Here is a 22,948-nt window from a genome sequence, read left to right on the forward strand (position 1 = left end):
GACAGTTGCTGGGGGCATGACTTAAAAGCAACCCCCCCCCCCCTCCAGACCCCACAAGCCAGCAAATGGCAGCAATGAATGTTCTACTGTGAATCAGCCTCTGGAAGCAGGACTTTACATGCTCTTGCGCGTTGTTTTTCATGAATGATTGGGGAGATTTTTGCCAATTGGCTGCACTTTCAGTTGGGGAGAGGGAGGTGGTGGGCCCCCCCAAATCCTCTGGACCCCTGTGATGGCCCCCTACACCCATGGACAGTTGGGAGCTATGGAAGTAAAGCTCAGGGTGCACTAGCCATAATCTGAGATGCCCAGTACAGTCAGGCTGAGCCGAAGGAAGCCACAAGGTACAGCGAAACATGACTCCATATGTGACCATCTGGAGGTCCTGCAGAGCTCCTACTCTGCCTCCCTCCAGTAGAACCTTCTTCTCACCTGTGGCTCCAAACACAACGATCACCTTCTTGTCAGGCATGCTGGCGGGGGAGGTCCTTATGTGTAATATATAGGGTGGAAGCTCTGCAAAGAGTGAAGAAGACAAAGAATGAGGCTTTATACTCAGATCTGTGCAGTGTGCATGCCCCCCCTCCCGTCATGACTCCATAACTTGCTAGTCCTGTTGGCTCACCTCCAACTGTCACTGACTCAGCAAAGTCCTACAGAATGCTGGATGTGGGGGACAACACAGCCCAACACCAGACCCCAGAGAGACCCCCCTCCACACCCACACCTCAGGCCTGACAGTCACATGGCACAGAGGAGAGTCAATCCACGGCTGAACCAGTCTCAGCTTTTACAGAAGAGTGCAATTCAGAGATTTTAGCCCTTATGCTTACCTCCCAACTTTGAGATGAGAAAGAGGGACACTTAAGCCATGTCCCTGGCCTGCCACACATACCATAAAGATTTCATAAGAAAAATATAGGTTTTATAATTCAAACTACACTGGTCTTTTCTATCCTGGTTCATTTTCCATTATATTAACATATTTATGAGTAATATATCCATTTTTAGAGGATAGGAATAAAGTTTAGAGTCAAACACATTTTTAGTAGAGAAATATATACATTTACATAGAAAGAGGGACAAAGTCCTAAAGGGGGACACGGAGGAAAGAGGGACAGGGCTACCAAAGAGGGACTGTCCCTCCAAAAGAGGGACGACATTTGGGAGCTATGCTTATGTCATTTGTGAGACTAGGAGGAAACTTTACATCTTTTTAGTTGGGGTGTTTGAATTATCAGTTATCTTTCTTAACCACCCTGGCGTTCTGATAAGATCGCCAGGGAGGCTGCGGGAGGTTTTTTTTTTAATAAAATAAAAAAAAAAAAAAAAACTATTTCATGCAGCCAACTGAAAGTTGGCTGCATGAAAGCCCACTAGAGGGCGCTCCGGAGGCGTTCTTCCGATCGCCTCCAGCGCCCAGAATAAACAAGGAAGGCCGCAATGAGCAGCCTTCCTTGTTTTGCTTACATCGTCGCCATAGCAACGAGCGGAGTGACGTCATGGACGTCAGCCGACGTCCTGACGTCAGCCGCCTCCGATCCAGCCCTTAGCGCTGGCCGGAACTTTTTGTTCCGGCTACGCTGGGCTCAGGCGGCTGGGGGGACCCTCTTTCGCCGCTGCTCGCGGCGGATCACCGCAGAGCGGCGGCGATCAGGCAGCACACACGGCTGGCAAAGTGCCGGCTGCGTGTGCTGCTTTTTATTTGAGCCAAATCGGCCCAGCAGGGCCTGAGCGGCAGGCTCCGGCGGTACTGGACGAGCTGAGCTCGTCCAGCCCGCTCAGCAGGTTAAAATGCTTAAAGGGATACTGTAGGGGGGGGGCGGTCGGGGAAAATGAGCTGAACTTACCCGGGGCTTCTAATGGTCCTCCGCAGACGTCCTGTGCCACTCCCCAATGCTCTGGCCCCGCCTCCGGTTCACTTCTGGAATTTCAGACTTTAAAGTCTGAAAACCACTGCGCCTGCATTGCCGTGTCCTTGTTCCCGCTGATGTCACCAGGAGCGTACTGCGCAGACACCGACCATACTAGGCCTGCGTAGTATGCTCCTGGTGACATCAGCGGGATCGACACCACGGCAACGCAGGCGGTGGTTTTCAGACTTTAAAGGATACCCGAACTGAAATGTGACATAATGAGATAGACATGTGTATGTACAGTGCCAGGCACACAACTGTGCTGTGTTCCTTTTTTCCTTTGTCTGTAAGAGTTAAATATAAGGTATGCAAGTGGCTGACTCACTCCTGACTCAGACAGGAAGTGATTACAGTGTGACCCTCACTAATAAGAAATTCCAACTATAAAACACTTTCCTAGCAGAAAATGGCTTCTGAGAGCAAGAAAGAGGTAAAAAAGGGGAATTTCTTATCAGTGAGGGTCACACTGTAGTCACTTCCTGTCTGAGTCAGGACTGAGTCAGCCACTTGCATACCTGATATTTTTACTCTTTCAGACAGACAGAGAAAGAAAAAAAGGAACACAGCATAGTTATTTGTGTGCTGGGCACTGTACATACACATGTCTATCTCATTATGTCACATTTCAGTTCGGGTATCCTTTAAAGTCTGAAATTCCAGAAGTGAACTGGAGGCGGGGCCGGAGCATTGGGGAGTGGCTGCGCGGGCACAGGATGTCTGCGGGGGACCATTAGAAGCCCCGGGTAACTTCAACTCATTTTCCCCCGACCCCCCTACAGTGTACCTTTAGAGACACTGAAGACACCAAACGTTTGGACTTCTCATTCAAACTTCTATTTACATGACTGTGGAGGATAAGTTCATCTGAGTCACCAGCCTCAGAAATTGCAGGTTAACAGCAGCCTCAGATTAGAGACCAGGTCAATGCCACACAGTTCTAGCAGCAGACATCTCTAGAACTGTTAAAGCGGTATCGTCACCATAAAAATCAAATTTCAACAACAACTGGTCTGAGTGTATTAAGTGATAAAGATGCTAATCCTGCATTCAAAACTTTTTCTGCTGTTATGATTTGGAGTATTCACATACTTAAGGAAGTGCCGGCTGCTTACCTGGTAGCAGTGTTCCGGCGAGTCCTCCAGGACGGCCCTCCTGAGACTGTGTAAGTCTCCCCTCCCAAATCGGAAACACCTGACAAGAATTAAAATCAATTAGTATAAGTTCCACCCCCTCACACACATACAGTTTTAGTAGAGAAAAGAATCCACGAACCATTATCATACTTAAATATATAATAGGGCCGGGAACCTAGACGGCCGTCCTGGAGGACTCGCCGGAACACTGCTACCAGGTAAGCAGCCGGCACTTCCTCCCTACGTCCTCCAGGACGGCCCTCCTGAGATCTAGCGAGAAATTTACCTCAGGGTGGGATAATGGCCTGAAGAACCTTGCGCCCAAAGGCTTGGTCCTGACTAGAAAGGAGCTCCACTCTGTAATGCTTGATGAAGGTCGAGTGACTGGACCATGTTGCGGCTCGACATATCTGCTCTAGAGAAGCTCCCGACCTCTCCGCCCAAGATGCTGAAAGGGATCTGGTAGAGTGTGCTGTAATGTGGTCAGGCACCTGTAACTGCGCCTCAGAATAGGCAAGGGATATTAGCTGTCTAATCCACCTAGACACTGTCATTTTGGATACATGAGACCCCCTCTTAACACCCCCAAAAGCTACAAAAAGATTAGTGGAAACTCTCCACTCTCTGGTTCTCTCTAAATAAGTCAGAACCGCTCTTCTGACGTCTAGAGTGCTCAACCTCCTCTCCTTATCATTCTGAGGACTGGCCAGGAAAGAAGGCAGTACAATATCCTGGGTCCTATGAAAGGATGTGGACACTTTGGGTAAATAAGAGGGATCTAGCCTGAAGACAATCTTATCAGAATGAATTATGTAAGGGTCTTTTATCGATAATGCCTGTATGTCTCCTATCCTGCGGGCCGAAGTAATGGCCACTAAGAACACGACTTTAAGCGTGAGGAACTTCAAAGGTACTGAATCCAAAGGCTCAAATTTGTCTGAAGTTAGGAAATCTAATACTAATGAAAGATCCCATGGGGGAACAAGCTTCTGAGGAATCGGTTGCGACCGTTCAACCGATCTCAAAAAATTCTTAACATAAATATCGGCAGATAGCCGTCGAGACAAAAACACAGAAAGAGCTGAAACCTGAGCTCTAAGAGTACTGACGGTCAAACCTAATTTAACTCCCTGCTGCAAAAATTCTAGAACAGAAGTGATGTCGTCTGACCTAGATGCATCCTTCTGCTTCCAGGCCGAAAAGGTGTACCAAACCTTATTGTATTTCCTTCTGGTAGTTGGTTTCCTACAGGCTAATAACGTATTAACCACGTCCTTAGAAAACCCCTGAACTGTCAACATCTGCTCCTCAGGATCCAAGCAGTCAGATTGAACAATCCTGGATTCGGATGGAGATTGCCGCCCTGTAATAGCAGATCCGCTCTGTATTGAAGATGCCAAGGTCCCCGAACCGCTAGGGACTGCAGTAGCGGGAACCAAGCTCTCCTTGGCCACCAAGGGGCTATTAGTATCACTTCTGTCTCCTCCGATTGAATCTTCCTGAGGACCCTTGGTATTAATTTGAATGGAGGGAATGCGTAAAGCAACCCTTTTGGCCAAGGTATTGATAGGGCATCCAATCTGCTCATTGAAGCAGAAGGATCCAGGGTACAGAAATCTTGCACCTTTGTGTTCTCTGGATTTGCGAACAAATCGAGAATTGGAACCCCCCAGTGTTTTGTAATCTCCAAAAACGTTTCTGGATTGAGTTCCCATTCCGACTCCTCTATTAGCTGTCTGCTTAGAGAATCTGCCCGTCTGTTGTGAATCCCCTGTATGTGGACTGCCGACAGGGATTCCAGATTGGCCTCTGACCATGACATGATGAGAGATGTCAGGTGCTGGAGGTCTGGTACTCTCGTGCCTCCCTGTTTCCTGACATAACAGACTGAGACGAAATTGTCCGAGAATACCAGAACCTCTGAGTTGGAGATTATCGGTAGTAGTGCCTGTAAGGCCAGCAGAATCGCCCTGAGTTCTCTGTAATTTGACGACCTCTGGGAGGTCTGTTGGTCCCATGTGCCCTGGACCTGGTGGCCCAGACAATGGGCTCCCCAGCCCCAGGCACTGGCGTCCGTGTATAATTTCAACGGAACTTCCTGAGCCCACTTGCGGCCCTGATTCAAGTTGGACCGTTGACACCACCAGCGGAGGGCTGCTACCACTTCGTCCGGTACTAACACCCTTGTGTCCAGAGAACGGTGATCTCTGTCCCAAGTTGACAACACCCAATTCTGGAGACTCCGAGAATGGGACTGTGCCCACTCTACCGCCGGAATGGCTGACGACATCAATCCCAGGCATGATACCAACTTCCGCAGGGATACCTGAGGATCCTCTCTGATCCTCTGCACCTCTGACACTAATCTCTCTATCTTCTGGTTTGGCAGGAAGACACGCCTGACCGTCGTGTCCCACCTGAGACCCAAAAAAAATCAGACCCTGAACCGGGATTAAGTGAGACTTCTCCGAGCTCACAATCCAACCTAACTTGTTCAAAAGTTGAAGAGAAAAACCTAGCACATCCTGCAAGGCTTCTCGAGTTTCGGCCATAAAAAGAAAATAGTCTAGATAAGGGAGAACCCTTACATTGTGGAGATGTAGGAAAGACATTACCTCCGCCACAACCTTCGTAAAGATTCTCGGGGCTGACGAAATTCCGAACGGAAGAGCCTGATATTGGAAATGGCATATCGACTCTCCTGACTGAACTGCGAATCTTAAATATTTCTGAAAAAGAGGGTGGATTGGAATGTGGAGGTAAGCATCCTCCAGGTCCACTGATGCTAGAAAAGCCCCTGGAGACATGAGGTTGCGAACGGAGGCAATGCTCTCCATCCTGAACTTCTTCTCCACAATGTAAGGGTTCAAAGGTTTCAAATTCAAGATCATTCGAAACCCTCCCGAGTGTTTCTGAATTAGAAACACTCTTGAATAAAAGCCTTTCCCCTGTTCCGAGGCTGGAACTCGACAAATAACATTCTTCTGGAGAAGTGACGAAATTGAGTCCATCAATGCCCCCGCTCTGATCTGATCTCTGGGGGATGTTGTGATTGTAAACCGGGAGGGAGGAGGAGAACTGAACTCTATTCTGTATCCCTGTTGGATTAAGTTCAGAATGAATTCGTTCTTTGTCACTTCTCGCCAGGCTGGCGCAAAGTGGCGCAGTCTTCCTCCCACCGGGATCTGCCCGTCATTTAGAGGGCTTTGAAGCAGCAGAGGGTGGCTGGGATCTATTGAAGAGGAAAGGCCTACCTCTACCTGCATTGTAGGACCACCTTTTATTCTGTTTCTGCCCTCTACCCTGCTGCTCCTGCCTAAAAAAGGGCTTTTTGTTCTGAAAGGGCTGCTTCCCTTTCTTTTTCTTTTCCGGAAATTTCCTGGATCTATTGGACGATCTCTCCAATACTGAATCTAAATCCTTTCCAAACAAAAGGTCGCCCTGGAAAGACATCCCACAAAGCTTCTGTTTGGAAGTCACATCGCCCTCCCATGTATTTAGCCAAACAGCTCGCCTAGCCGAATTGATCAGAGCCGCCGTCTTAGCAGCGGCCCTGAGAGACTCAGTAGCCGCGTCTGCCAAGAAAGCAATGGATTTGATAATTACAGGTAAGCTTTCTAAGATTCTTGCATGAGGGGTACCCTCCTCCAGACGGCTCTGAAGCCCCCGAATCCATTTATCCAGATTGCGAGCTACACACACTGAAGAAATGGCTGGTTTAAAGGAGAACGATGTTGAATCCCAGGCTCTTTTAAGAAGGGCCTCGGCCTTCCTATCCATAGGATCCTTTAAGGCCCCCATATCCTCAAAGGATAGATCTGTATCCTTAGAGCACTGAGAGAGAGGGGCATCCAATCTAGGGCATTTAAACAATGCATCATGCTCCTCTACATTGAAAGGAAATCGGCGTTTGAACGATCTGGGAATAAACAGCCTCCCCTCCGGATCCTTCCACTGGGCGGCAATAACACTTTTAATAGCCCTGTGTACAGGGAACACCCGGCCTCCCCGATCCTCCAATCCTCTATAAATATCATCCTGAGGAGTAGAAGCCGATCTAGGCTCTTCAATCTGCTCAGAATCATAAACTGCTTTAAGCAGTTCTGAAGTATCCTCCGCATTGAAAAGGTATCTCGGTACCCTCGCCTCCCCCTGATCCTCCGACGCGTCTGACTCCGGTAATTCACCTTCATCAGACTCCTCAGACACATCCTGTGGGGATAACGGAGAGGAATTCTCCCCTACATGAGAAGCCCCCCACTCACCCTGGGGGATATCCGGTAATACCGGAGGAGGTGCAGGCTGGCCTATGGAAGAGGACCCTGTCTGCGGAACCTGAGCCTGAGAGGTAATCACTACGGGCTGAGCCGTGGTACCCGGTAAGGCTGGTGATGAATGCGGTAAGGGAACCACCTGTAGTGGACAAGGAGGCAGAGCTGCTCTAAACGCTGAAAAGGTAGTTGCTAGCTCCTGTTTCATAGATTTCATTAAATCTAATAAGGCAATAGTCGTGCTCTCGGGCCTAGGTGCATGAGACTTTGACTTATTGTAACATTCTATACATAAAGTCTTAGACGTCCCCTCAGGTAGCCTTGCACCACATTTAGTACACTTATTGGACTTGCCCGGATACTTCTGTGGTTTCTGAAAAATATAACAAACAGGAACAACCCACCAGGGATCCTTAGCTACTGAGTATGGCATACATGAAAAAATACCCATAAATCATCATAGCTGACACCTTACCGGCTGCTGTGCTGCCTCCCCAGTGACAGCCGAAGGCGTTTGCTGTGTCTCTGGAGCGGGCTCTGATGGCTGCTGCATGGCCCCTGCAGAGATACACTGCCTCCGTGCAGTGTGTATGTGCGCTGGGTGGACCTGCGAGTATAGCGCTGATGTCGGAGACTCCCTTGAAGCTGCAGAGGGTTTCCGCGTGTCAGACCTCCGAGCAGACGGAAGTGAAATGCCGACAGACGCTAGTGAAGCACGCCCTCTTCAAGTCACGCGGCCAAACTTCCGCCTGACGCGATACGCGTCATTTCCGCCTCCACTCGCATCAGAAATGCGTAAGAGCGTCCACCCAGCCGATTCAGGAAGGCAAAGAGCGGCGGGAAAATGGCAAAAACCCCTCCGGATTCTACCACCCCACCAGTGGATCCAGGTACAGCTGCCCCTCACTCCACCTCGTCAGGTCGCGCCCAGCACAGACCCAAAACCGCTCCCCTTCCAGAAAACACTTTCATAAGCCTGGTCAATTGAAGTAGGTGCCATCAGGCTCCCCTACCACCAGGAACAACTCCATAGGTGCTTCCGTGGAAAGTCTGGGAAACAAACAAAAAACTGTATGAGTGTGTGAGGGGGTGGAACTTATACTAATTGATTTTAATTCTTGTCAGGTGTTTCCGATTTGGGAGGGGAGACTTACACAGTCTCAGGAGGGCCGTCCTGGAGGACGTAGGGAGGAACACTGTCCCTTTAGTAGTCGTGCCAAAGAATTGCATGCTGGGAGTTCTTTTTATCTATAATATATTCCTCCTCTTCCCTTCATTTCCCTGCCAGCTTCTTATCTGAAACCTAATCCCCTACTCACTTGTGTTTACAAGCAAGGCTGAGGTGACTCAGCGATTGGAGGAGACAAGAAAAAAGTAAAGGGCAGAAATGACATCACGAGTTAGCCTTAACTGTGGGCAAAAGACATGGTTCCCACCAGGAACAGAATTCTCGTAATTTACTATATAACATTCACTGAAGTCAAAACGTGGACAGTATAATACGTGTGTTATGTAAATAGATCAAGTATTTATCTACTTATATATGTGTTTTTTTCCCCTGGCATAGTATGGCTGATCCTACTGCTTTAAGAGGAGACTGTGTGAATCAGGCCTTCGTGGTGGAATATCTGCTAGGAACAGGCAACAAGCAGAAGAGACTTGTTTTGGTCTAAAGAACACAAGGAATGGACATTAGACCAGTGGAAATCTGCTTTGATCTGATTAGTCCAAACTTGAGATTTTTGGTTCCAACCACCGTGTCTTTGTGCAACGCAGAAAGGTGAACAGATGGCCTCTACATGCCTGGATGGAGGAGGTGTGATGGTGTGGGGTGCATTGCTGGTGACACTGTGGGGGGGGGGATTTATTCAAAATTGAAGGCATACTGAACCAGCATGGCTAGCACATCTTCCATCTGGTTTGCGTTTAGTTGGACCATCATTTTTCAACAGGACAATGACCCCAAACACCTCCAGGCTGTGTAAGGGCTATTTGACCAGGAAGGAGATTGGCATCAATAATTTGTATATTCCCAGAAAGACTAAACACAGATTGGCTGTTTGTGGCTCCGCCCCTCCAGCATTTGAACTCCAGTCACCCAATGACCAACTGTAGCAGGTTTGAGGCATCTGCTATTAACAGTGTAAAAATGGCAGCAATTTAAATATTCCCCTTGAAATCAGATTAATTTTGATTGGCCATTATAAGCTCCACCCACTTCCCTGATTATTACTCTGTCACCCAGTGACCATCTGGGCAAAGTTTGGGAACCCTGCCATAAACAGTGTAAGATGGGCTGCAGTTTACAAGTGAAATTTGTTTTTGGCTCCACCCATTTTTTGTAACCTGGACACAAAATCACTCAATGACCAAGTTTGTGAGCTTTGGGGTCGTTGGCATCAATAATTTGTATTTTCCCAAGAAATGAAACAAATCTGATTCATTGTTTGTGGCTCTGTCCCCTTTTCTGAATTCGAACCCCAGTGACCCAATGACCAACTGTAGCAGGTCTGAAGCTTGTGCCATTAACAGTGCAGGAATGGCAGAAATTTTAATATTCCCCTTGAAAATCAACAGGTGAATTTTGATTGGCTTTTTTAGGCTCCACCCACTTTCCTGGATATTAATCCCAGTCACCCAGTAACCAGCTGTGCAAAGTTTGAGAACCCTGCCATTAACAGTGAAGAAAGGCTGCAGTTTACAGATTCCCAGAAAAATCTGTTTTTGACTCAATCCACTTTTTGTAACCTTGACACAGTCACTACTCAATGACCAAGTTTGTGAGCTTTTGGGTTCCTGGCATCAAAATTGTTCTAATGGAAGCAGTTTATCCAGCAAAGAAATCTGGCTGTTTTTGGCTCCACCTCTTTAGTGAATTTAAAACCCTAGTCACTTAACAACCGACTGTAGCAGGTTTGAGGCCTCTGCCATTAACAGTGTAAGAATGGCTGCAGTTGCAATATTCCCATGGAAAATCAATAGGTGAATTTTGATTGGCTCTTGTAGGCTTTACCTACTTTTCGGAATATCCCAGTCACCCAGTGACCAACTGTCAAATTTGAGAACCCTGCCATTAAAAAAAAAGTGTAAGAATAGCTGCAGTTTATATTTCCCCATGTAAAAAGTTGGTTTTGGCTCCGCCCACTATTTATAACCTTGTCACTCAATGACCAAGTTTGAGCTTTGGGGTCTTTGGCATCAATGAGTTGCATTTTACCATTGAAATTAAACAAATCTGATTGTCTGTTTTTGGCCCGCTCCCTTTTCAGAATGTAAACCCCAGTCTCCCATTGACTGACTGTACCAGATTTGAGGCCTCTGCCATTAAGAGTGTATCAATGGCAGCAATGTAAATATTTCCCTTGAATATCAAAAGGTGAATTTTGATTGGCTGCTGTAGGCTCCACCCACTTTCCTGAATATTAGTCCCAGTCACCCAGTGGCCAACTGTCAAGTTTGAGAACCCTTCAATAACAGAATGGCTGAAATCAAACAAATCTGATTGGCTGTTTGTGGCTCCACCTCCTTTACTGAATTTGGACCCCAGTCACCCAATGACTGACTGACTGACTGACTATCAGGTTTGAGGCCTCTGCCATTATTCCCCTTGAAAATCAATTGGTGAATTTTGATTGGCTGTTGTAAGCACCACCCACTTTCTGGATTAATCCCAGCCATTCAGTGGCCAAGTTTGAAAACCCTGCGATTTACAGTCTAAGAATGGCTGCAGTTTACATTTTCCCATTTAAAATGAATGGCTTAAATTTGATTGGCTGTTTAATGCTGCGCCCACTTTTCCTGGATTTGTAACCTTGGTCACCAAGTGAGCAACTGTGCCAAGCAGGGCCGGATTTGTACTTTCTACCGCCCTAGGCCGTCTGTCACCAGCCCCCCCCCCCCCCCCCCCCTAATATATATCAGTACACAACAAATTTCACCACCGCCCCCCCTCCCAAACATAAAAAAAGAACAGTACCTAAAACTAACAGTACCTGAAACTACTAAAGGAGACGTCATACACCCCACTGTTCCAGCACTGGGTCACTCTCTGCTTGAATAGGTTTCTTAATTCTGCAGGCGTGGTGAGCGTGTCCATACAGATCATGCACAAGTAAGGTCTGTGCATGCCCAATAGAACTAAGGCACTTGTGCAAGGCTATTTTTTACTTTACTTTTTGTGCACATTACTGGGCATGTGCGGACCTTACTTGTGCAGCCATGCCCAGTACAGATACACTCGCCCACAGTTGCAGTTGCATACTGAAGGAACCTACTCAACCACTGGAAAGGTTGAGGTATAGGAAGATACAGGAAGCCCCTGGACTACCCCTTCCCCCTCTATAGAGGCACTACAGCTGCCAGCAAGCCCTACACCCGCTTTATAGAAGTACCACAGCTCCAAGCATGCTCCTTCCCTCCATAGAGGCACCACAGCTCCCAGCATGCACCTACTCTTCTATAGAGGAACCACAGCTCCCATATAGTATTGGATTGTCCCCTAGGGCCTCAAAGACGGCTGCTGGGCCCCCGAAGCCCATGCAGAACATTTTTAGTGGATCACACTCACCTGTCCGGCCCGCTTGCTCTTCTGTGTGCTTTATCCTTGTGGGCACCTCATCTCTGTAACCTAATGGCGTGTACATACTCCAGTGGACATGTGCATACTCAAGACGGAAAAACATGCAGAGGAGCATGCTGGCCGGGTGTCTGTGTGCTTTTGTGCAAATACACAGAAGCTCCAGGGGACCATATTTCACTTTGGGAGAGACAAGAGGGAGGGTCACCAGATAGCACTGGGGCCCTGAGGGAAATCACAATACAGTACTACTGTATATGGAGGAGGTGCATGCTGGGATCTGTGGTGCCTCTATGGAAGGGGGGTGGAGAATGCTGGGATCTCTGGTGCCTCCATGGAGCATGCTGGCAGCTGTAGTGCCTCTACAAAGGAGGGGGGCTGGAGTGCTTGCTGGGAGCTCTGAGGAGGAGGGACAGGCTGATAGCTGTAGTACCTATATAAATGGGGTGGATTTGCTGGGAGAAGTGGTACCTCAATAGAGAGCAAGGGGTCAAATAGGCCACCTAACGCTGTGGGGTGGGGAAGAAGGTGTCAGGACTCAGGAGTAGGACAGGTACTCACATGCATGCAGGCCAGAAACAGCATCAGGGACACAGACACATCAGGATCTTCCAGCTTCCTGCAGCCAGTGAAGGCTGCACAAGAATCCTGCTTCTCCCATGTGAGCTGAATTCCGTTCAGCTGAGCAGTCTCACCTTCCCCCGTGCTTTGATGTGTCTGACTGTACGGGAGGGGAGAGGAACAAACAGCTGCCCTGCGTCTCTTCATTTCTGCAGGAAGTGGACGTTCTTCTCCCGGGCAGGCCAGGTTGAACTGCAGGCTCACTTAAGTTGCCTGCAGCTGTATGTTTGCTGCTTCTGCACACAGGATCTTCCTCCACGTGTGTCTGCAGACTTCAGCCCCGACCATCCAGCCTTGCTGCACTGTTCAAACGTACTTTCAAAGCACCCGCTGCCCGCCCTATCCTTCATTCAGCTCGCCGGTTACTCTCACCTCCACCATTACACAAGCAGCCAGCATGACATGAGGCAGTCAGACCCGCTCTGTCCGCGGCCAGCCGCCCTGCATCAGAGTTTGCAGAGGGCGGCTGCGGACGGACTGGGTCTGGCTGCCTCATGTCATGTTACAGTGCTGGCTGCATGTGTAATGGTGGAGGAGAGTGGATCCGGCGGCCAGAATGAATGATAGCGCGGGCGGGTGGCGGGCGCTTTGAAAGTATGTTTGCTTTTAAATCAAGTAATAAAATGCCCCCCAGCCGCCCTAAACAAGGGTCAGTTATATGGCGCCCTAGGCCACGGCCTAGGTGGGCTTGCCAGAAATCCGGCCGTGGTGCCAAGTGTGGGGACTCTGGCTTGATTACTGTGAGAATGGCAGCGTTTTACATTTTTATCCATTGACTTGAATGGGTGAAATCTGATTTGCTGTTTGTAGCTCTGCCCAGGTGTGCAGGGGGGCCGTGAGACCCCCAGAACATATCCCAGGTAGTAAGGGACCTGTATACCAAGTTTTGTTCAAATAGGTCAAGGACACACTATTTTCTTTGCTACTAATGTTCTAGTAATCATCTGTACTATGCAACCAATTAATCACAATTTTTCTCTTCGGTGTCTAAGGATTTCTCAAAACAGGACAAAGAAAGTGGGGCAGAACAGAAGTCCTGGCAGACTAGCCTATATGCAGCTTAACCATTTTAACCGCCTGACACAATTGTCACGTCCAGGTGGCTGCTGTTACCCGTGTTGCCCCCCAAAAAAAAAAAAAAGTGCTCTGTAGTGTCTCAGCCCTGGATTAACCACAGGCTTGTTACAGGCATGATTCACTGCTACAGCCAAAGACATCAGCAGGACAGCCAGGCAAGACTTGCTGTCGAGCCGGTTCATCCACAAGGCAAACTCAGGCAGTTGCCTGGGCCCTGGAAAGTCTAGGGGCTCTAGTTTTAAATTACAAAGAATAGTGCAGTTCTCACTGCCACGATCACCAGTGATTTGCAGTAAATGACAAAGCATGCAGCGCTTCGATTTGAGCTTTTGCAATGTTAAAAATGAATTGGGATCGCTCAAATATCAAAAACTGTACCGTGAAAGATGCAAAAACGCCTCTTCCATAGACTTAGATTTTACCTTTCACAGCCGATGCTGCATTTCGATGCGGTACAATGCACCCGGGAGCTTTTTATTGTCAGGAGCTGGCGTCCTCGTCGGGTGAATTAATAGCTACCGTCGCTGATTGCATCGCAGATTCGACACACAGCGGCTATTCAACTCATGCAGGAGAATGGCTCCTGCACGCATTGGATGTGAAAGAGCCCTGAGTGCAGCCTGTTTAAAATAATCCTGGGTGGCCTTTTCCATTGCTGCGTTCCAAAAAAACTTGTGTTTTGCAGTGCAAGAGGACTCTGTGCAGCTGCAGTTCCTGACTCATCCAGTGAACCGATTCGGTTCAGTGTGATGAGTTGGATCACTCAACTCACCGGAAAGAACAGACATCACTAGTCCATTGGTGTGACGGCCACGTCCGCTGCGTCACTAGGAAGGAGGCAGGGAGGACGGAGATAGTGGAGAGGCCCCATAGCAACACATTTTTCAAGGGGCCCTCAGGATTAGGCACTCTTGAGCATTGCCACCTGACCTTACCCTATGGATATGAGTGGATTTACATTTCTGTGCAATGTACACTTTGTATAGTGCTCGGCCTAAGAAACAAAATCAGAGGGTGGAGAAACAAGGAAAGTTAATAGTGAATACATCAAGAACAACTAGGGCCCCCTCTGGTCCAGGGCCCCATAGCAGTTGCTATAGCTGCGCCCTTGGATGGAGAGTGTGCTCAGTTGTAATCACAAGGAGGAATTAGCCAGGTAGTTCGTTTCTATTCCTCACTTTAAACGTTGCCCCTTGCTGCAGCCTTAACCTCCCATACACACAGTCATGGGTCCCTAGTGCAGTACCAATGCATGGTCTATATCCACCCCAGCGGCGTAGCAATCAGGGGTCCTTAGGTCAGAGGGGCCCTCCCTCAAGCACAATATTAGCTCTTTATTGGCCCTGTGTTGGTAATCACTTCTATAGATGCAATAGTAGTAATCCTTAACACAGTTCCCCATCCCCTTCTTGCACCTCTGACACTGGGGGTTGCCATTGGCAGGTGTTGATGCACTGTATCAATTGTTATGAATAGAGTGCTTGGGGGGACCCATGTAAAAAAAACTTGCACCAGGGCCCATAGCTATGCCACTGCCCAGCCCCACTTATTAAGGAACATCACCAGGGATGGGAAGATCAGATTTACCTACCTCCGCTGTCTTCCATGCTCCAGGCGTCTGACAAGCTCCGGGCGTCTATCGACTTTGCCATGGTGCCGCTGTCCCCTCCAAAAGATCTGGCTACTGTACGTGCTGGCCTGTCACTGTACACTCTTCGATGGCACTCCCATGGCCTGGAGCATTCTGTGCATGCGCAGTTTAAATCTTTGTGAACTGCAAATGCTTCTGGCTATGCTGGCTGGTTCTGTATGCATGTGGGTAAGCATGTGTGTAAAGTATTTGCAGCCTGCCTGTTTTGATTTGCTGTGGGGGGGGGGGGGGGGAGGAGGAAGTTGTTCGGGACTGTCTGTTTTTACAACTTCTGTTATAGCCATGTTGTGTTGCCTGCAGTGGCCCCAATGCAAGTTTGACAATGCCCCCCCCCCCCCCCCCCCCCCCCCCAGCACTAAACAATTGATGCAGCGCACCAAAACCTGCCAATGGCAACTACAGTGTCAGAGGTGCAAGAAGGGGATGGGGAACGGCTTGTTAATGATTACTATTCAAAGCATCTATAGAAGTGATTATTATGAGCACAGGACCAATAGAGAGCCAATACTGTAGTTGAGGGAGGGCCCTTCAGGGCCCCTCTGGAGCAAGGGCCCCGATGCAGTTGCAACCCCTATTGCTACACCCCTGGCTTCCCGATTTCTGCCTCAGGGGTTTGAGTGTTCAGATTTACTTACCTGGGGCTTCTTCCAGCCCCCAAGTCTATCAGGTCCCTTCCTTGCTGTAATTCTGATCCCCTCCAGGAGTGTTACTGGCCCCTCTAAGAAATTGGATAGCCACCCAGTGTAGGACACTACAGCACATGCATGGACCTAGCTGGGTCCTTTTTCCCATTGCCAGAAGCATTTGCAGTTCACAAAGACAAACTGCGCATGCACAGAACACTACAGGCCCATGGGAGGGTGATTGAGGAGGAGTGTAGACAGGCCGGCGCATAAACAGTAGCCAGATCTTTTGGAGGGGACAGCGGCAGCATGGAGAGAATCATTCACATCTACAGCAAGGGATCTAATAGACTGGAAGAACCCCCAGGTAGGTAAATCTGATCTTCCCATCCTCTCGTGGTATTCCATTATATGTGGGGCTGGGGTGGATATAGGCCGTGCACTGGTACCAGGGGCGTTGCGAGCCCCAAAGATCACTGGCACATGCCCTGGATCTATTAAAGTGTGTCCCAGATGTCCCCCAGGCAGAGTCAGCTCTGGTGCATCAAATGGAGGTATGCTGGGTGCTGTTGTGCCACTATGTGGGCATGCAGGGAGCTGTGGTTCTATGGGGCATGCTGGGAGTTGTGGTGCCTCAATGGGAGGCCCGTGGGAGGTGGTCCACTAGAAGGTCAGGTAATGCTATGGGGACTGCCAGATAACTTGGCTCAGTCCAGCCCCCCAGCAGCAAGCCAGACCAGCCAGTACAGAAGCCAGATAACTGCATAGTGGCACTGCCCTTTTATGTGATCTGCTGCATATTTTTTTTGTAGTAATGGAGGGGGACTTCTTCCAACATTTTGCTGGGCAGGCCTACTTAGACTGCTGTTATATCCATGCAAATTTGGCTCCACCCATGATCACACCAACATTCTCATGCATGGCCACACCCATTTTCTGTCTGGAGTGCCCAGGATCTCTTCGGATCCTAGCAACGCCCCTGATTGGTACTGCACTAGGGACCCATGACTGTATGGGAGGTTAAACCAACAATTTTGGGCAAGCACCATCCACTCTACCATATATGGGTAAGTAACAAGGAGTGTGCAGAAAGGAACCAAAAATCTATACACATTACAAGAGAAAAGTAGTTCCCTAAAAACCGCACCACTCAAAACCGCACCACTCAATCAAGTAATCAAGATATAATCAATCTTTATTCAGTACAAGAAATGAACAAAAACACTAAAAACAATGGACAAAGGGGCACATGATAATGATAAATACACAAATAGTTTATACACAATGCCTGTCATACACCTCCTGAGTAAATACAGTAACAAAGTGCTAAACAAGTTTCATATATGAGGTAGCAATCCAAGAACCCCCAGACAAGGTGTCAGCCATAAACATGCAAAACTTGATCATGTGTAAAGGTCAATAAAGTGCATAAGGCCATAGGAGGATGATAGATAAAAGGACCATCCATAAAAATAAAGTGTAGGACCAACGTGCAGGAATAGAAAAACCATCGATATATTGTGCTGTAAGCAATAGAGATGAGGCTGCAGCTTACCGGGGATGAGGAGGGACAGGCAAGGGAAGGGTGTACCCCAAAACGCCATTATGATTCACTGCCTTCAATGCGCAGCTTCGTCTGGGCAGATGCCCCCCTGTGGAGGCATCCCTTGCAGGGTCTATTGTTATGCCACTGCGTGTAGGGATGCTGCCAAGTTAGTTGTGGCCCCAAGCAGCACATCATATGATGTACCCCCATTCAGGGGCCCTATCGCCATAATTATAGGTAGCCAAAGTTGTGTCAACACCCCCCCCCCCCAAAGTAGTAGCCCTCCAGTATAGGCGTGTTGTCTGGAATAGCCACCCGCAATATAGGTAGCCAAAGGTGCCCTCCATATAAGGCTGCAGGGGGCCTTCCATGCTGCCAGGGCCTGTGACTAATACAGCAGCCCTCATACATTATCTGCAACATGCACAGAGGAGAGCAGTGCACAGTAACCGTGCAGCACACTTCAAATGCAGGAAGTGAGCAATGACCTCACTTCCACTGGTCACTGTGCCGCTCTCCCCTCTGTTCACCTTACTGCTGATCTGTGTGAGTGATGGAATAGAAGCCATACAAGTCCCAGGCAGGTGGACCTGGCAGCATGGCAGGCCTCTTGGGCCAAGCAGCACCCCTAGAGGTGTGGAGACATTTCTCCCTAGGAAGAGGCATGCAGCTTAGTACAGCAGAACAGGTCTGTCACCTGTAGGCACACTGGTAGGTAAAGCTGCTTAGTCAAATAGCTCTTTGAAACTCTGGGGGCACAAGTCGTTCCAAAAAGCCAATCCATCAAGCAGCTTTAACAGTTAACACTGACATGACCGGCCCTGGAGAACATACATCCTGAAGTTCTTACTTCAGGTTTGCTTAACCTCCTGAGCGATAATCCCGAGCTGAGCTCAGGGTATATCACGCAGGAGGAATTCTCAGGCCCTGGTGGGCCGATTTGCATAATTTTTTTTTGTTACACGCAGCTAGCACTTTGCTAGCTGCGTGTAACTTCCAATCACCGCCGCTCGCCGCCGATACCCACCGTGCCGCGCAGCCCCCTCCCTCCCCGACCCCTTGCGCAGCCTGGCCAATCAGTGCCAGGCACCACTGAGGGGTGGATCGGGACTCCCTCTGACGTCACGATGTTGGTGACGTCATCCCGCCCCGTCGCCATGGCGACCGGGGAAGCCCAGCAGGAAATCCCGTTCCGAACGGGATTTCCTGCTTACTCTGATCGCCGAAGGCGATCGGAGTGGGTGGGGGATGCCGCTGCGCTGCGGCTATCATGTAGCGAGCCCTGGGCTCGCTACATGATTTAAAAAATAAAAATTTAAAAAATAGTGCTGCGCCACCTCCTGGGCGATATAATTGTATCACCCAGAGGGTTAAACAGGGGCATAACAATAGACCTTGCAAGGGATGCAGCTGAAGGTAGCAGGGGGGGCAGGGCAGAACAAATGGGGGCCCTGTCCTGAGAGACTAACAACTAAGGGCACGGAAAGAAGAAAAAGAAAATTCTGTTATGACTGCCAGGGCCGGGCCGAGGCAGAGGCTGAAGAGGCTCCAGCCTCAGGGCACAGTGTAGGAGGGGGCGCACAATTCATTCAGCTGTCATTCCTAATTGTGTTTGAAGCACAAAGTAGTAAGAAAAGGGCATACATAGCAGTGACAGCCAGCCAGATAACTAGAGATTAAGGTGTTGGGCACCGTGGGGCGCCTCTTAGTCTAATAGCAATTAGTGTGACAGCCGGGGTGGGAGGGATGGAGGGGCGCACTTTGCTGTCTCAGCCTTGGGTGCTGAAGGACCTGGTCCCGGCTCTGATGACTGCATCTGCTCAGTCACTGATAAAGAATCATACAAAGTTTTGCAGACAGATTTGTAGGCAGTTCCTATTCAGCAGGATCTTGTGTACAGCGCTGTTCTACCTCCAACCTCTCCACCTATCCCTAAGGGCCTGTTCCCACTATCGCTAATCCGCATAGCCAATACAAATGGTTGGGCTTGTTGCCACTTGTCCAAAGTGCTGAGCGTTTTTCTGTGCGGGAAAAATCAGCACGGCAGAGCTGTTAGAATTTGCTCCCCGCACACTGCTATGGAAGCGCACGCAATGCATTAAATAGGGAAATCGCATGCATTTTTTGGCATGAGTTTCCTGCGATTTTGCATATAAACTAATGTAAATTAACACAGGCAGTGACATGGTTAAAATCGCATATACCCTAACCTATGCAAAATCACGGCAAAAAAAAACAAAAAAAACACGTGGAATTCCGCACCGCAATAGTGGTAACGGGCCCTAAGTGCCATGTCCTGTAGTGATGCATGAGGAGTCTGGGCATGAAGAGAAACCGCTTTCTACTCTGCACAATTGTTCTAATGACTGCATCTGCTCAGCCACTGATAGTGAATCATACAAAGTTTTGTAGACAAAGATTTGTTGCCAGTCTATTCAGTGTGCGGGGAGGGGGGTGGCAGTAGGGGCCCCATCCAAACTTTTGCAGGGGGCCCCAGTGATTTCTAGTTACACCCTTGCTTGAAAACTTCACAAAGGAGATAGAATTCAAAGAAACCGGATTCTACAAGACACATCAGATGCTTATCTGCCCAGAGATTGCTTTGAGCTAAAGCTCACCACCTTTATAGACCTGTTAATCCACATTCCAAGTCTGCAAATAGTAAGATTCCTGGGGTTATTAGTTATAACCAGTTTGCAAAGAATTGAGGCTGGCAAGCCAAGTACCATTCCTTCTGGTCCCAATAGGGGAGACACATACAGGTCACATACAGGAGTCCTTGTTTCTCACTATAGACACCAGAGCCAGCCTTTGGGGGTGGCAAGTGGGGCAATCGCCCCAGGCCCTGCGCCTGAGGAGGCCCCGCACCCTCTGCAGTGCTGGGGAGAGCGGGCATAGTTAAAACTCACGTGTCTCCGATGCTCTCACAGCTACCATCCATTTCCTCTCCCAGCATCTGTGTATTGGTAACAGCGCACCCTATGATGACGTGACCGCATGTCACCACAGGGGGGCACTGTTACCAATGCACAGATGCTGGGAGAGGAAATAGATGTAGCTGGGAGCATCGGTGAAGACACGTGAGTTTTAACAACTATGCCCGCTCTCCCCAGCACTGCAGCCACCGTATCTAATCTATACTGCGGGGCACCTACCCATCTAATCTATACTGCGGGCTGGCACCTACCCAATCTATACTGCGGGCTGGCACCTAACCAATCTATACTGCGGGCTGGCACCTAACCAATCTATACTGCGGGCTGGCACCTAACCAACCTATACTGCAGGCTGGCACCTACCCAACCTATACTGCAGGCTGGCACCTACCCAACCTATACTGCAGGCTGGCACCTACCCAACCTATACTGCAGGCTGGCACCTACCCAACCTATACTGCAGGCTGGCACCTACCCAACCTATACTGCAGGCTGGCACCTACCCAACCTATACTGCAGGCTGGCACCTACCCAACCTATACTGCAGGCTGGCACCTATCTAACCTATACTGCAGGCTGGCACCTATCTAACCTATACTGCAGGCTGGCACCTATCTAACCTATACTGCAGGCTGGCACCTATCTAACCTGTACTGCAGGGCACCACCCGTTCTAATCTATACTGCAGGGTACATACCTACCTATCTAATCTATACTGGAGGCACCTACCTATCTAACCTATACAGAGTGTGTGTGCTTCCACAACGTGTGTATACACAGCATATGTCTCTAGGCCCCGCATATGACACTCGCCCCAGGCCCCGCGTACTCTAAGGCCACCTCTGATAGACACCAATATAAAATGTTATACATGTTGCACCAGGCAGGGCCAGATTTACCATAAGGCACATGCCTACAAGCACCTAATCATTTAAAGTGAACCTAAAGCCACAGGAAAAAAAATGTGATGAACTCACCTGGGGCTTCCCTCAGCCCCCTGCAGCCGATCGGTGCCCTCGCAGCTCCGGTCCGATCCTTCAGGACCCGCCGGCGACAACTTCCGGTTTCGCCGTCACCGGCCGACAGGCATGGAAACGCGAGTGATTGTTCGCGTTACCAGCCTGTATATTACCCCCTATGCTGCTATTGCGGCCAGGAGGTCGCAATAGCAGCATAGGGGGCGATATACAGGCTGGTAACGCGATCAATCACTCGCGTTTCCATGCCTGGCGGCCGGTGACGGCGAAACCGGAAGTTGTCACCGGCGGGTTCCAGAAGGATCGGACCGGAGCTGCGAGGGCACCGATCGGCTGCAGGGGGCTGAGGGAAGCCCCAGGTGAGTTCATCACATTTTTTTCCTGTGGCTTTAGGTTCACTTTAAAGGCAGCTCTCTCCCTCTCCCCTCTGTGCGCCTCCCTCCCTCCTTCTGCAGAATCCTGATGAGTGTGCAAATGAGAGATTACTCAGTTTCCCGCTGACCAGATCTCCCTTCAGTCAGGACTACCTCTGTCTACTTAATACTAATGGTACCTCTGACTACCTAATACTAAGGTGGACCTGTAGCTAGCTACCTATGACAGGCATGGGAATTAAGGGAGAAGTGACAGCCAGCACGCATGCGGAAATGCTTAAAAACAGCTGACTTTACCGAACACTCAGCAATTTCGGCATTCATAAAGGCTCTTTCCGCATGAAAAAAATGACATTACCGAGCAGACTGATAAATCACCGCCTTGTGCGGTGATTATCAGAACTAATGTAAATTCATAAAGAATACCGCAAGCGGTGTGAGGTTGGGAAGTACCGCTCCCTCTGATGTGGCGATACCAATGTAAAGTGAATGGAGACACAGACCTCCCAGGCAGCTGCAGCAGAGCGGAACACAGAGAAATGTATCAACTCGGCTGCTTCCTGTGTCTCCGCCTGCCTAGTTCGGGGAATCTCTGCACTGCTATCGCAACTGGATACTTTTTTATGAATGCCCACCCAGAAGTCTAAAATACCGGCAGCGGTGTTTTCCCGCATTGATTCTCCTTACCGACAGCTCCTTTATGAAGGATAGCCATTAAAGGGGGGGGGGGGGGTCACCCTTAGATTATGATGCATTTTTAAACCACCACACATCTGATTTCAATGGCAAATAATTCTTGGAAGAAGAAGAAGGAGATGCAAATATATCAGAGTTCAAGCATTACATAAATTTTATGCAAATATATACAGCTTGAGAACAGGCTACTTTAAACCCAAGTGGGACTTGGTCTATTTGCAAGATGCATAGATTTGCATTAGAGCTTACATAATCCTGCATGAACTCAGAAATATCTGCATCTCACTGCTCAGCCCCTGTGCCTTCATATGAGAGTGTGCATGGTGATTTTTCAGTATTGTAAGTTCCTATGGCAGGTCTACATTTTAGACGCAAGGTGCATTTCAAAAAGCAAAATCTCATACAGAAGCACCATGTGCAAAGGGTTTCTCAAGCAGGCTGAATAAGGGGTGCTACCCTTCCCTCTGCAATCACTCATACACAGGATTACATGGCCAAGCTGTACACAGTGAGGAGCCAACATTTAGCATTTGAATAACATCATAGTTTGC

General features: G+C 49.0%; 1 protein-coding gene across 3 annotated transcripts in view; it reads right to left on the bottom strand.

The window, feature by feature from the left end:
- Positions 1-20,382, bottom strand: part of LOC137525384 (nmrA-like family domain-containing protein 1) — a 36,374-nt gene extending 15,992 nt beyond the window's left edge. Inside the window, exons 1-2 of one of the 3 annotated variants that reach the window (XM_068246454.1) lie at positions 15,186-15,287; positions 433-516 (exon numbers count right to left, since the gene is read on the bottom strand). In XM_068246454.1, the coding sequence (XP_068102555.1) occupies positions 433-516; positions 15,186-15,246 (145 nt within the window). In that variant the 5' untranslated portion in view covers positions 15,247-15,287. Of the gene's footprint in view, positions 1-432; positions 517-12,457; positions 12,706-15,185; positions 15,288-20,323 lie in introns of those variants that run through there. The other 2 variants (XM_068246455.1, XM_068246457.1) reach the window with 2 other exon arrangements.
- Positions 20,383-22,948: the final 2,566 nt, after the last annotated feature.

Source organism: Hyperolius riggenbachi, chromosome 7, assembly GCF_040937935.1.
Source record: "Hyperolius riggenbachi isolate aHypRig1 chromosome 7, aHypRig1.pri, whole genome shotgun sequence".
Taxonomy (NCBI): domain Eukaryota; kingdom Metazoa; phylum Chordata; class Amphibia; order Anura; family Hyperoliidae; genus Hyperolius; species Hyperolius riggenbachi.